The 13,869-nt window shown below is 41.4% G+C and overlaps 1 protein-coding gene and 2 pseudogenes across 2 annotated transcripts in view; 1 reads left to right on the plus strand and 2 right to left on the minus strand.

The window, feature by feature from the left end:
* LOC100470051 (calcium-binding mitochondrial carrier protein SCaMC-1) overlaps positions 1-13,869 on the minus strand; it is a 49,340-nt gene that overhangs the window by 18,958 nt on the left and 16,513 nt on the right. For both annotated transcript variants that reach the window (XM_011237265.3, XM_034654002.1), the window contains one exon: positions 11,361-11,448. In XM_011237265.3, coding sequence (XP_011235567.2) covers positions 11,361-11,448 — 88 coding nt within the window. The remainder of the gene's footprint in view (positions 1-11,360; positions 11,449-13,869) is intronic.
* LOC105242047 lies at positions 2,401-7,294 on the minus strand (annotated as a pseudogene).
* Positions 6,897-7,882, plus strand: LOC109491247 (annotated as a pseudogene).

Here is a 13,869-nt window from a genome sequence, read left to right on the forward strand (position 1 = left end):
ACCCAAGTGTTTAGAACAGTGCCTGACAGAAGAGAATATTTACTGAATGAATAGATGAATTCTAAATTCCATAGCTTAAAGCCACAGAACACTGACAAACTTCTTAAATAAAACAGTCTCACTGTAGGTTTAAATTGCATTTCTCTTCCAATTGTTCATGAGGTTGAACATCTCTTATCATATTCACTTGCAATTCATGTCTCCCCTTGTGTGAAATGCCTGTTTGTGTCTTTTGCCCATTTTTTTAATGGGTCGGGTATCTTTTTCTTTTATATGTACAGTTCTTTATATAGTTGATTCTAATACTTCAAGTTATAAATTAGCAAATACCTTCTCTTTGTCTTTTCACTTTGTTTATGGTATCTGTGAATAGATGCTCTTAATTTTAATATAGCTGAATTTATCAATCTTTTCATTTATGCTACTGCCTTTTTTTTTTTTTTTACAATAAATCTTTCCCTACACTGAGGTGAAGACAATTCCTTTTCTTACCCTACAAGTATTATAGTTTAACTTTCACATTTAGGTTGATTTTTGTGTATGGTGTGAGGTAGGCACCCAGCTTCCTTTGTGTCTGCATGGATAACCAGATGTACCAGCACCCCGTACTGCATAGTCTATTCTTTTCTACAAAGTCATCTGCAAAGCCACTTCTCTTGTGTGACAAATCCCAAATATGGATGGGTCTATTTCCAGGATATTATGTTCCATTTGTCAACTTGTCTATACGTGTACCACTACCACTGTCTTAACTATAGCTTAATAACAACACTTGACATCTGATAAAGCAGGTCCCCTGCTTCCCATGGCTCTTCAAGAATGTCTAGGTTATTCTTGGGCCTTTGCTCTTTGATATTAATTTGAGACTTAGTGTGACAAGTTTCTGAAAAAAATATATACTTTTTTTTCAGTGGCATTGAATCATTAGCAATTTGGAGAAAGGGTACATCTTTTCTGTACTTCGTAATCTAACAAAATGTTTTAAGTCGCTCTTATAAAAGCATTGATTGTGGTACATTATGCTTTCTATATAAAGCTAACTTTTTTCTATATAGCTAGAAGATCACTAATATTTTCTCTAAAATATTTACATACAGGGGCACCTGAGTGGCTAAGTTGGTTGGGCATCAGACTTGGTTTCAGCTCAGGTCATGATCTCATGGGTCCTGAGATGGAGCCCAGCATCAGGCTCTGCACTCAGCGAACTCTCTCCCTGTCCCTCCCCCACTCACACATACTCCCTTTCTCTCAAATAAATAAATAAATCTGTAAAATGTGTGTAAAAAATGTGTTTTTCATATATATATATATGAAAAAAGTAAAATATTTACATCTGTGTCATAAATTATGTCGGCCTATAATTTCCTCCTCTCATTAGTTGTCTGTCTTTGCTGTTATGATTATCGTGGACTCACAGAATGGAGTGTATACTGTATTTCTACACTCTCCATGTATATGTAGACCTGTTCTTTGATAGCTTTTGAGAATCATCTGGAGCTAAATTTTTCTTTATGGGAAAGTTTTTAATCACTGATGTAACATGTTTAGGTACTGTTGGCTATTTCTTCTTGATTTAGTTTTGGTAAATTGTATCTGTCTAGAAATTCTTCTGTTTCATGTTTTCAAATGTATTGGCTTAAGATTATTTGTGATATTATCTTTGAAAAATTTCTGACGTGTCTATTTGCAGTCAAACATTTATTTATTATTTATTTCCATTTATTATTATTAATTTCCATCTCATTTCTTTTTTTTCTTCATCAATCTCTCCAGAAGTTTGTCTTTTCCAATAACCAATGTTTGGCTTTGCTGATCCTATTACGGTATCTCTGCATTCTATTCCCACTGTTTCCTTATTTATCTCCTTCTTTCTACCTTCTTTGAGATTATTCTGGTTTCTCCCTTTAAATTAGCACATTAATTTTCAGCCTTAATTCTTTTCTTTTCTTTTCAATTTATTTTTGCTCATTTCCCTTTCAGGTATCAGACAAACTAAAAAAGACAGACGGATGGAGAGAGGAACATCGCTGGCCCTGGAGTGGGAGTGGGATGGAGGTGGGGGAGGGGCCCAGTTCACATCACATCCACAAAGAACTCACTGGGGTGTCCCATGACTACAGGGAAGGACTGTCTGCTGTTGGTCAGTTTGGGGGCCACGTAGGCCAGGTCTTGGCCTGGAGGGACTCCTGGGGGCCCCATGGCCACAGGCGGTGGAGGCATCCGCATGGGAGACCACAAAAAGAAGGCACACCACGGTAGGCTCTAGCCTGGATGCATGCAGTGGCTGCAAAGGCTGCTGGTCATTGAGTGGTGGCTGTGGTGGCTGTGCTTGCTGGGCACTGGCTCCCGCAGCCCCACAGGCTACGGCGGGATGTGTGGTCCCACTGTTGCTGCCCAATTTCAAGTCCCCGACCTTCAGTCCTTCTCCCTCCCCCGGCCGCCACTACTATAGTTGGAGCCACCGCTCCAGCTGCCTCCACTGTACTGACTACAGGCACTGCACCTGCCATAGCTCTGGGAAGCCTGGGTACAAGCTGTAGGGGAGCGGGGGCAGCAGGTACTGGTAAGGGAAAGCCATGGACCAAGGGGCGGCCACTGGGTGTGACAAAGGGGCCCATGTGTTCTGGTCAGAGGCACCACGGGAGCCATCATAATCATGGAGGGACACATTGGCCATGTTGCCACAGAGGTCACCAAAGATGTAGGAGCACTGCTCAGAGAAGGTGACCTTGTTGACAGTGTGGTACAGCAAGTCCATCACATCCAAGCCAATGAAAGCACTGGGGATGGCAATCTGGAGCCACATGCGGCCACAGACCTCCAACACAGATTCAGAGGATGCCATGGTTTTGACGATGGCGGCCATGTCACTGTGGATGGACAGGTGTAAATCGTCCAGGCACTCTGTGTCGTGGATGGAGCTGGTGATGGAAGAGCCAGTGGAGGTGATGGTGCTCAGGAAGGGGCTCATGACACAGGCAGGGAAGGTGCTGGTCACGGCTACAGCGTGGGTGACCCAGGATGCAGGGTCAGTGGGCCGGATGGGCTCACTCCTGGGCAGTGTGAAGCAGCCATGTGGACTCGGGTCTCAGGCCCTTGGCTACAGTCAGGGTGACAGCCCCAGTCTGTGCACAGTCTCACGCAAAACCCATACCGCGTTGTCATTACTCATGTTCTCACAGCTCATCTAGCTTGCCTGTAACAGTGCATCTCCTAGATCTATGCCTCCATCAGCAGTCATGGCCCCAGCCTTCATGACAGAAACAATTTAGATGTCTCCATTGTCACAGTTGTTGGCTTGACCCACAGTGAAGATGCCCAGAAAGTTGTACTTTTCCATGAGAGTGACCATGATGTTGAGTGACATGGTGGAGTCCATAATGCTGCTGAAGGACCAGGACCACTCAGGCCGTGAAACCTCCTCCTTCCAACGCTGCTTGTCTTCTCATCAGGTGTGAGAGAATGCTCTGCTCTGTGGAGCTGCTGAACCTGTGGACGCAGTCATCCTCATCCAGATCGAAGAAGTTGGTGGTCTCCAACTCGCTGCTCATAAAGGTGGCCGAGCTATCACAGCCCCCTGGCTCCCAGCACTGCTCCACCTTTGCAGTTCCATTTAGCTGGACTGTGTGATCTGGGCTGTCCCTCCTACATGGCCACTGGTGCTGCATGGATACAAAGTCTGTCTCTGTGTCACTGTCCAGGTTTTCCTGGCTGTCCCCACCAGCACAAGGGTGGAAGGACAGGGCCAGGAGCCCCCAATGCCTCCTGTGTGCTCCATGGGCAGTGGTAATTCCGATAAGTTGTCGGCACAGAAGTGAGTGGGCTCTGCGTGCAGCCTACAGTGGACACCAACCTCAGCTAGGCATTGTCATCCCACATCTCCTTCTTCACCACTCCAAAACTGTGGTCCATAGACTTGAAGAACAACATACAGCTGGGTCGCTGCAGAATGCCCTTCACATCTGCCAAGGTGACACACATCACAGGTACCATGTCTCCTGCCCATCCAGGTGGTAGATAATCTTGGTCTCATTCATGGCTCTGGCTGACAGCCCATGCACTCCTTAATTGTTCTCTAACACGAGCTTCAAAGCTATTAAATTTCCTCTAAGTACCACTTTAGCTGTAACTCAAAAGTTTTCGTGATATTCTTTCATGTCAAAGGATCCTTGGATGTCTATTATGATCCCTCTTTGACCCAAAAATTATTGAGATGTGTATATCAGATAACCAATGGTATTTTTAGAACTTATTTCCACTATTCACTTCTAAATTAATATACATGTTCAAAGAAAATGGTCTTTGTGATACCAATTCTTTGAAATGTGTTGAGCCTGGCTTTATGGCCTACTATAAAATCAATTTTTATACATGCTATATATACATGAGAAAAAAATTTTCTTCTGATTTTTTGGTACAAGGTACTTATTTCTCTTCTGTCTTAAATATTTTCTCGGCTTGATCTAACAAATGTAGGAAGATGTATGTTAAAATTTCTCACTACTATAAAGGATTTGTCAATTTACCCCTGACATTCTATCAATCAGCTTAAAAATTTTATGTCTTCATGTGAATTTTAAATGTGGTGACACTTTACTTCCCACTAATGTTTTTTACCTTATAATTTTATCTGATATTAATTAGCTACCTCGGCCTGCTTTTAGTTTGTAGGATTTTGTTTTCCTTTTTCTTTCATCTGACAATCTCTGTGTTCTAGCAAATCTTACGTTAATGTTTATTTTCATTAAAAGTCCGCTATGAGTAGGGATCATAAAAAAATGTAATATAGTTTCATGCCACTGTGAGGTTAATAATATCTTTTTTATTGTTAATATTTTTCAATGTGTATATTTTGTCACAATACTATGAAAATATGAAATTCTTTGTCCCCACCAGATGGTATGCTAAACTGAGAAAATCCTGACTAACCAGAGGCAATAACTTCCTAACTTACTCTTCTCCCACTCCACATCCCCTGAAAAGATAATAACTTTATTTAACTTGCCCCATTTGGGAATGGAGGTAAAAGGAAAAGAGTACCTAACATTATTTCAGGGAACATTTTGGTGGGGTTTATTATACTTAAACTTACTTCTCCTATCTTATCTTCTGCTTTCTATTCATCTCATTTTTTTCTTTGAATTGTTTTCCTCCTTTCTTTACTTTGTTGGATTGCTTGAATTTCATGCTTGTTGATTTTCTTATTCCATTTTTCCCCTCACTGGTTTAGAAGTTATACACTCAATTCCTAGACTCTCAGTGGCTTACCCCAAAATTTTGCCATGTACACATAACAACAAAATCTAAATTTATTATTTCACCTCCCTCTCCTGAATAAGAATCTTAGGACAGTTTGAAACAAATTATTCTCTCCTGACTCACTCTTCTTGTCTACTATTTCAGCTGTCCTTTTTCTTAAAATCCCACAAATTGGTCATTATTATTACATTCATGGCTATCTCTGATGGACCACTCAAACAGCTCATGGACCACTAGCTAAGAGACAGACCGACCACCAGTGGTCTAGAGACCATTCTGAGAAACACTGCCTGACCCATTCCCCGAATGTGCCCTTCACGTGTTTCCATGTCTGAACGTGTCTTTCCCTCTACCTAGAATGTCCTGCCTCCCACCCTTTTTCACTAGGGTAATTTCTACTCATTCTTGAACACATGCTTCAATATTTTCTGAGGGCACACGATTACAAGGTGCTGAGTATGTAACAGTTAACAAGACAGGAGTGGTCTGGACGCTCAAAGCTTACTGTAGTAGGAAAAACAGGCACTGAACAATAGCAAGTAATAGCTAATAGCCATTGAGCCTTTGCTAGGCATTGTTCTGAGCACTTCACAAGTAAATTTATTTAATCCTGCAAACAATCCTATATACTTTCTATTGTCTCCATTTTATACACAGAGAGAGGCTAAGTATTTTGTCCTAGGTCACAGGCCTGGTCAGTAGAGTAGAATTAAGTATTTCAAACCAGGCGTTCTAACTTCAGAAACTATATTTCTAACCATGAAGCTATAGAAAGAAGCTCACGGTTACCACCTGTAAAAGCCACAGAGCAGAGAAACGAGTTGCACAAATAAAGAAAACCGCTGTAAGCTGAGACAGCACAGCTCTCTCTGAGGTGCAAACTGAAGGCTAACAAAGGATAGGGGATGGGAGGGGTTTAGTCCCTTAAGCAGTAAGAATTGCAAGGGCTCCAAAGTTGGAAACAACTCTTAGAAAATTCAAAGAACTGAAAGAAACATGGTGAGAGAATCATCAACAGATTTCACCCACGCCTAGCTGAACTTGCCCTTTGAAGCAACACAGAATGGATAGTCACTAAGAGAGTGGCAGGCAGGAACAACATGGTAAACATCTGGAATAATCACTGTGGGCGATGAAAGACTGAAAGAGTCTAAGTTTCAACTGAGTAACTCCTATCTCATACTCTGACAACCTAGCCAAAGCTGCTTCAAGCAGCACTTTTCAGATTTCTCTCTCACGAACTTCAGGTTTGGGACACTAAGAGACAGTGAAATGGCAGAAAAGAAGCTGATACCTGGAAGTATATGAGCCACACTGACAGCTGAGTACTCAAGGGAAGGTCCATGGTTTCCACTGCTGAAAACCTTAACCACACTCTGCCTTTTAAAACCTTGTGATGTAACAGAAAATATATATGTATTAGTCTCTGCCCCCCGTTCCTGACACAGAGCTCCTAAAACCCTTGTAAATTCCTAAGTGATAAGAGCACTGGGAGCTTTTGTTCTAATGAGGTGGCTGTCGGGGACTGGTGGATGGGGGCTGGACACCGGATATGCCAAACCATGATTAGAAGCTTAGAATGTTCAGTCCCCCACCGCCAGATAAGCATCATTAAAGTCTCCCCTCCCACCACCATCATGTCTGAGTCAGAGATTCCCAAAGAGCCTGATCAGCTGTGGAAGCTCTTCATCAGAGGTTTGAGCTTTGATACACCGACGAGAGTCTGAGGAGCCATTTTGAGCAACAGGGAACGCTTGCGGACTGTGTGGTAATGAGAGATCCAAACACCAAGCGCTCCAGAGGCTTTGGGTTTGTCACGTATGCCACTGTGGAGGAAGTGGATGCAGCCATGAATGCAAGGCCACACAAGGTGGATGGAAGAGTTGTGGAACCAAAGAGGGCTGTCTCAAGGGAAGATTCTCAAAGACCTGGTGCCCACTTACACTGTGAGAAAGATTTTTGTTGGTGGCATCAAAGAAGACACTGAAGAACATCATGTAAGAGATTATCTTGAACAGTATGGGAAAATCGAAGTGATCAAGATCATGACTGACCGAGGCAGTGGCAGAAAGAGAGGCTTTGCTTTTGAAACATTTGATGACCACGACTCTGTAGGCAAGACTGTCATTCAAAAATCCCATACTGTGAACGGCCACAGCTGTGAAGTAAGGCAAGCCCTATCTAAGCAAGAGATGGTCAGTGCCTCCTCCAGCCAAAGAGGTCTAAGTGGTTCTGGAAACTCTGCTGGTGCTTGTGGAGGTAGTTTTGGTGGAATGACAACTTTGGCCGTGGAAGGAACTTCAGTGGGTGAGGTGGCTTTGGTGGCAGTGGAGGTGGTGGTGGATATGGTGGCAGTGGGGATGGCTATAACAGATTTGGTAATGATGGAAGCAACTTTGGAGGTGGCGGAAGCTATAATGATTCTGGCAATTAAAACAATCAATCCTCAAATTTTGGACCCATGAAAGGAGGAAATTTTGGAGGCAGCAGCTCTGGCCCCTATGGTGATGGAGGCCAACGCTTTGCCAAACCACAAAACCAAGGTGGCTATGGAGCTCCCAGCAATAGCGGTAGCTATGGCAGTGGCAGGAGGTTTTCATCACTGCCAGGAAACAAAGCTTAGCAGGAGAGGAGAGCCAGAGAAGTGACAGGGAAGCTACAGGTTACAGCAGATTTGTGAACCTGGCCAAGCACCATGGTGGTACGGCCTAGCTGCTACAAAGAAGACATGTTTTAGATAATACTCATGTGTATGGACAAAAAACCTGAGGACTGTATTTGTGACTAACTGTATAACAGGTTATTTTAGTTTCTGTTCTGTGGAAAGGGTAAAGCATTCAAACAAAGGGTTTTAATGTAGATTTTTTTTTTGCACCCATGCTGTTGATTGCTAAATCTAACAGTCTGATCGTGACACTGAATAAACGTGTCTTAAAAAAAAAAGAATATTCAACCCCCCCCCACTCTAATTTCTCCAGAGAGGAGAAAGAGGCTTACAGTACCTATGTGAAGAAATGCTCCTATGTGAAGAAACCCCATAAAATCCCCCAAAGTATAGGGTTCAGAGAACTTTCAGGTTGGTGAACACATCCCTACCAGGAGGGTAACACACCCCAACTCCACAGACACAGAAGCTCCTATGCTTGGGATCCTCCCAGACCTCACCTTACGTGTCTCTTCATCTGTCTGTTCATCTGTACCCTTCATCTTATCCTTCAAGAAACTGGAAAATGTAAGTAAATATTTCCCCGAGTGCTGTAAGCCACTCGAGCAAATCAATCAAATCAAATGAGGAAGGAGGTCTTGGGAACCTCCAATGTGTAGCCAAGTCGGACAGAAACTGAGGGTAACATGGGGACCTACTACTGGTGATTGGCATCTGAACTGGGGAAGAGTCTTGTGGGACTGAGCCCTTAACCTATGGGATCTGACACTACTTCCAGGCAGAGAGTGTTAGAATTAAGTTAAAATTGTAGGGTACCCAAGCTAATGTCACAGATAATTGCCTGCTGTTGGCGGGGGTGGGGGGGGGAGACTACCCATACTTCGGTGACCAGAGGAGTCAGAAGTGAAGTGTTTTCTGTGTGAGTAGTGAAGGAGACACATAGAGAAAGGAAAACTGAGGTTCCGGTTTAAACATATTCTAGTTATTCTAGTATTTTTGCTGAGGAAGCACAAATGATGATGATGATGATGATAATAATAATAATAATAATGGCCCAAAAGGGCAAAAGAATATACAATTTATTAGCCATCAGGGAAATACAAATCAAAACAATAACAAGATACCACATTATACCCACATGGATGGTAAAAACCAAAAGACAGCAAATAACAAGTGCTGGGAGGATGTGGAGAAACTAAAACCCTCATACATGGCTGTTGGAACTGTAAAATGATGCAGTCACTTTCAAAAACAGTCTGGCAGTTCTTCAAAACGTTAAACATCGAGTTATCTTATAATCTAGCCATTCCACCTCTAGGTGTATCCCCAAGAGAACTGAAAACATGTTCACACAAAAACCTGTACATGACTTATTCATAATAGCCCAGAAATGGTAACAACCCAAATGCCTATCTACTGATAAAGATAAACAAAGTGTGATATATCCTTACAGCGGAACGGGACTTGGTCTAAGAATGGAATGAAGTACTAATACAAGCTACAACATGCATGAACTTTGAAGATATCACGCTAAGTGAAAAAGCCAGACACAAAAGGCCACATATTGTATGATTCCAATTTTTTGTGAAATGTCCAGAACAGACAAATCCAGAGAGACCAAACGTAGATCGGTGGTTGCTGGGGGCTTGCAGAGAAGGATGAAGGAATGACTGTTAACGGGTACAGAGTTACTTTTTGGGGTGATGAATATGCTCCAAAATTAGGTAGTGGTGATAGTTACACAACCCCGTGAATATATTAAAAGCCACTGAACTATATACACTTTAAAAGACCAAATTTCATGGTATATGAATCATATATCAATAAAGCTGCCCTAAAATATTTACATATACAATTATCTAGCCACTTTTATTTATTTTTAATGCCAGTATAATGTACATACAGTGTTATATTAGTTTCAGGTGTACAATATAGTGATCCCACAATTCCGTACCCGGTGCTCATGAAGACAAGTGTACTCTTTAATCCCCATCACTTATTTCTCCCATCCCCCTACCCACTTATCAGTTTGTTCTCTATAGTTAAGAGCCTACTTTTTGGTTTATCACTTTTTTTCCCCTTTATTCACGTGTTTTGTTTCTTAAACTCTACCTATGAGTGAAATCATATGGTATTTGTCTTTCTCTGACTTATTTCACTTAACATTATACCTCTAGTTTCATCCATGTTGTTGCAAATGGCAAGATTTTGTTCTTTTTATGGCTGAGTAATATTCCGTTGTGTGTGTGTGTGTGTGTGTGTGTGTATCACATCTTCTTTATCCATTAATCTATCAATGGACATTTGGGTTGCTTCCATAATTTTATTTAGCCACTTCTAAATATCCATCCCTTTGCAACCCATGGTCTATTCTGGAACTTGGGCTTATAATGTGCATTATTCCTAAAGCTATCAAAAAGAACAGAGGAATATAATTTCTGGCCTAAGAACCAGAGAAAAACCTTCATTTCCCTGGAAGAACGTGACTTTGGGAACAGAATATTACATGCCCCATTCCCCACTGTCAAAATCCGGTTCACCCCTTTCCGTTTTTTTAGTTTTTCATTTCGTCAGGAAAGCCTTCCTTGTCCAATGTTAACAACAGCAACATCATGCCCTCCTGCTGAGCGGCTGCTTTTAAAAGAAATTCGGAACAGACAGAAAGGAGGAAAATGCTACTGGTACAGATAAAAAAGGAGATAAATTCAACAATAAAGCCATTTAGCAGAAACTTTTTAGATAATGTCAAAGACTGAAAGAATTCACAGGAATATAATATAAGCACCCTTTTCTGTTTTTTGTTATCACCAAAGAATTAATTAGTCCCTACGGTGTGTTTGTAACAGAAGAGTCTTCAAGGGCACTGAGACTTCAGAGATTATTGCTCTATCCTGTGAAATAAAACATTAAGGCTGTAAAGGTCTGACTCACCAAGCAGCTGAACTGATTACCCTGGGCAGTAATGTTCAAACTGGCATTTCCATTTTCTGAGAGTTTAAATCGGCGTTTCTTTGTGAATCTTTGGAATTTCCCACTTATCCAGTGACATGTAGGTTAAATAATGTGATGAATCTGCTAAACAGCTTATCTTGGAACAATGAGTTCCATTATCACCTTAGAAACCAAAGGGGAAAAATGGCAGCACGAAAATGCTTAGGCTCCTTCTCCAGGGATTTAACACCTTACCGCCATTCCACTGCCCCAGGGGCCTTCCTTGCAAGAGAGAATCCAGTCTGAGCTTACACTTCCCACTCCTACACCTTAAATACATACATACAAAACATGAAGACAAAGGAAGATCCTGAACACACATAATGAGGAATGGTTAAGGTGTAGAGAGAGTTTTAAGCTATACTTAAAATGAAGATCTCTAATACAAGATACGAAATTTAATGTCAAAGAAACCCCACAACTGCCAGTAAGATAAAGAGCTTACCTTTGAAGAATCAACTCTGCTTGCTGTTCAGAAATAGTTAGACCTAGTATCTGGAGAGACTGGACAATTTCGGAAGCCTCAATCACTCCTTTAAAAAATTAAAAAGAGCATAAACTCAGACTCAGACTGGATAAGGATCTTAGAAATCATGAATTTCAAATCTCTCATTTTGTAAGGGAAAACCATGGACTCATTAAGGCAAAATTATGACTCTGGGTGAGTTACAGATTTGCTTAAATACATATTGCAAACACCAACTCAAGTTTAACAAATACACTAAACAAGCACACAGACGCTATTTCATTCAGAAATCGTGAAATCTCATCGGTAAGTAAAGGTATTGCATCTAAAGAAGAAGGGACTGACAGCTTACGTAGCCTCACCAAGTACAAAACATTAAGCAGCAGTGGGACTGAGATTCAAATCAAGACACTCTGACTTCAAAGTAAATTCCACCAGGCTAGGATCTATTAATTTCACACGTATGCATTTCTACATTTTAATAAATGACCAGGCAATTTTCATACTTGTAAAGATGTGTTGCATGGGGTTAAAAGGAAGTAGAAAATGACTAAAAGAAGCCAAAGAGTGGGGACTACTCTTTTGAGAAATCTGGCAGTAAAAATAAAGTGGGGATGGCAGGACAATGGAAGAGGGCAGATTATTATTATTGGAGAAATTTGACCGTGTTTGCAGATAGAATGAGAGGAATCAGAGGAGAGGAAGAAAGAGAAAATAGAAGCAATAAACGGGAGCGATAAATACTGCGTTTCCCTCAAGCAGCTCACAGACTCTCGACCCCAAGACCAAAATGCATGAAACAGGAGGAAACCAAACAAAGCACGAGAGGGTCTGATACCAAAGAGTACTAATGGCGAAGTTCTCCAGGAAAAGAGGAGGACAAAGATAACTGTGAGTGGTGAAAGCAAAGACTTCATTTAGGAGAAGGACTCTGAAGAAATCCCAGGATTTGGAAAGAATTTTCCTGGGGAGACGAAAAGAGAAACATGAGAATCTGCACAGTGTAAAAAACAGTTAGAGGGATCTCTTTGTTGGCAATGAAATTCCTTAAATGCCATTCTAAATATTCTCCGTTATAACTGCACTCTTAAAGAAATATAGTCAATTCTCATCATTCTTGGTAGCTATATTCTACAAGGTGACTAGGAACCCTGAATCATTGAACCATTGTTCTTATGCGGAATACAGGGTTAGGTTCCTTGAGCCTCTGGTCACAACATATTCATTGACCAATCAATATAAAACCTTGTCGGTATAAAACGTTGTTATATGTGTGTATATATACTATATAATACCATATTATAGTGTTGATTCTATAACATTGAACTCATGGCCAATAATATTACAACTCATGCCTGAATGAAGTGTACCTTCTTGCATTTAGCAATGCCAGATGGCACTTCAGCACTATGCTTGGGAGCCACGGAGAACAGCAAAATCTCCAACAAAAAGCAGAAAAATGCAAGAAACATGGCACTCAGTAGACTGCAGAAGGACACCTAATTACAGTATGAGAGCTCTAACAAGAAAGCAGAGCATCGTTTTCTTCTATCTCAGCGAGAAATGTGCTTGCCAAGCAAATGAAGTCAAGTCCACGAAGGACGGCCAAAATGCCGCAAGCACGGATTTTGGAGTTACTTTTGGGGTTAAATTTTAGCAAGTAGGCAAATTCTCAAATACACAATCCACAAATAATGAGAGACTGTTTATGCTTTGCTTGAAGAAGTCTGATACACAAAAACAAACTTATAATGAGAAACTGTTGGGGGGCGCCTGAGTGGCACAGTGGTTAAGCATCTGCCTTCGGCTCAGGGCATGATCCCGGCGTTGTGGGATCGAGCCCCACATCAGGCTCCTCCACTATGAGCCTGCTTCTTCCTCTCCCACTCCCCCTGCTTGTGTTCCCTCTCTCGCTGGCTGTCTCTATCTCTGTCGAATAAATAAATAAAATCTTTTAAGAAAAGAAAAGAAAAGAAAAGAAAAGAAAAGAAAAGAAAAGAAAAGAAAAGAAAAGAAAAGAAAAGAAAAGAAAAGAGAAAAGAAACGAAACGAAACTGTTGGAAAATCTACAAACAAGATAAATTAAGTAAAAACTGTTTTCATTTACTATAAATGTATCACAAAATTTCACCTTCAATTATTTCCTCTGGTGCATATAAAGTATTCTGAAATGGACAACTGATATGGGCACAACTTAGGTACCGGGATGATTCACCCCTGCTTAGCTGGCAGATGACCCTAGCTCTATCTCCCAGCTACTGCCTGCCTTCACGCTACACAGACCGTCCTACCCATGTGACTGAACTGTAGTGGGCGCAGGATGGGATGAAAGTTTGCAGAGAAGTAAAGCTGGTTGTAAGAACTGCATTTTTCTACAAGATGGGACTAAGGCTAGACTTGGAGGCATGTAGTGCAAGGCTTCTAGGAGGTAACAAATGTTCAAATAGCACTACTTCCCACTATAAACTCAACTTCCTGGATGAGTGTC

The sequence above is a fragment of the Ailuropoda melanoleuca genome, chromosome 2 (genome assembly GCF_002007445.2).
Source record: "Ailuropoda melanoleuca isolate Jingjing chromosome 2, ASM200744v2, whole genome shotgun sequence".
Taxonomy (NCBI): Eukaryota; Metazoa; Chordata; class Mammalia; order Carnivora; family Ursidae; genus Ailuropoda; species Ailuropoda melanoleuca.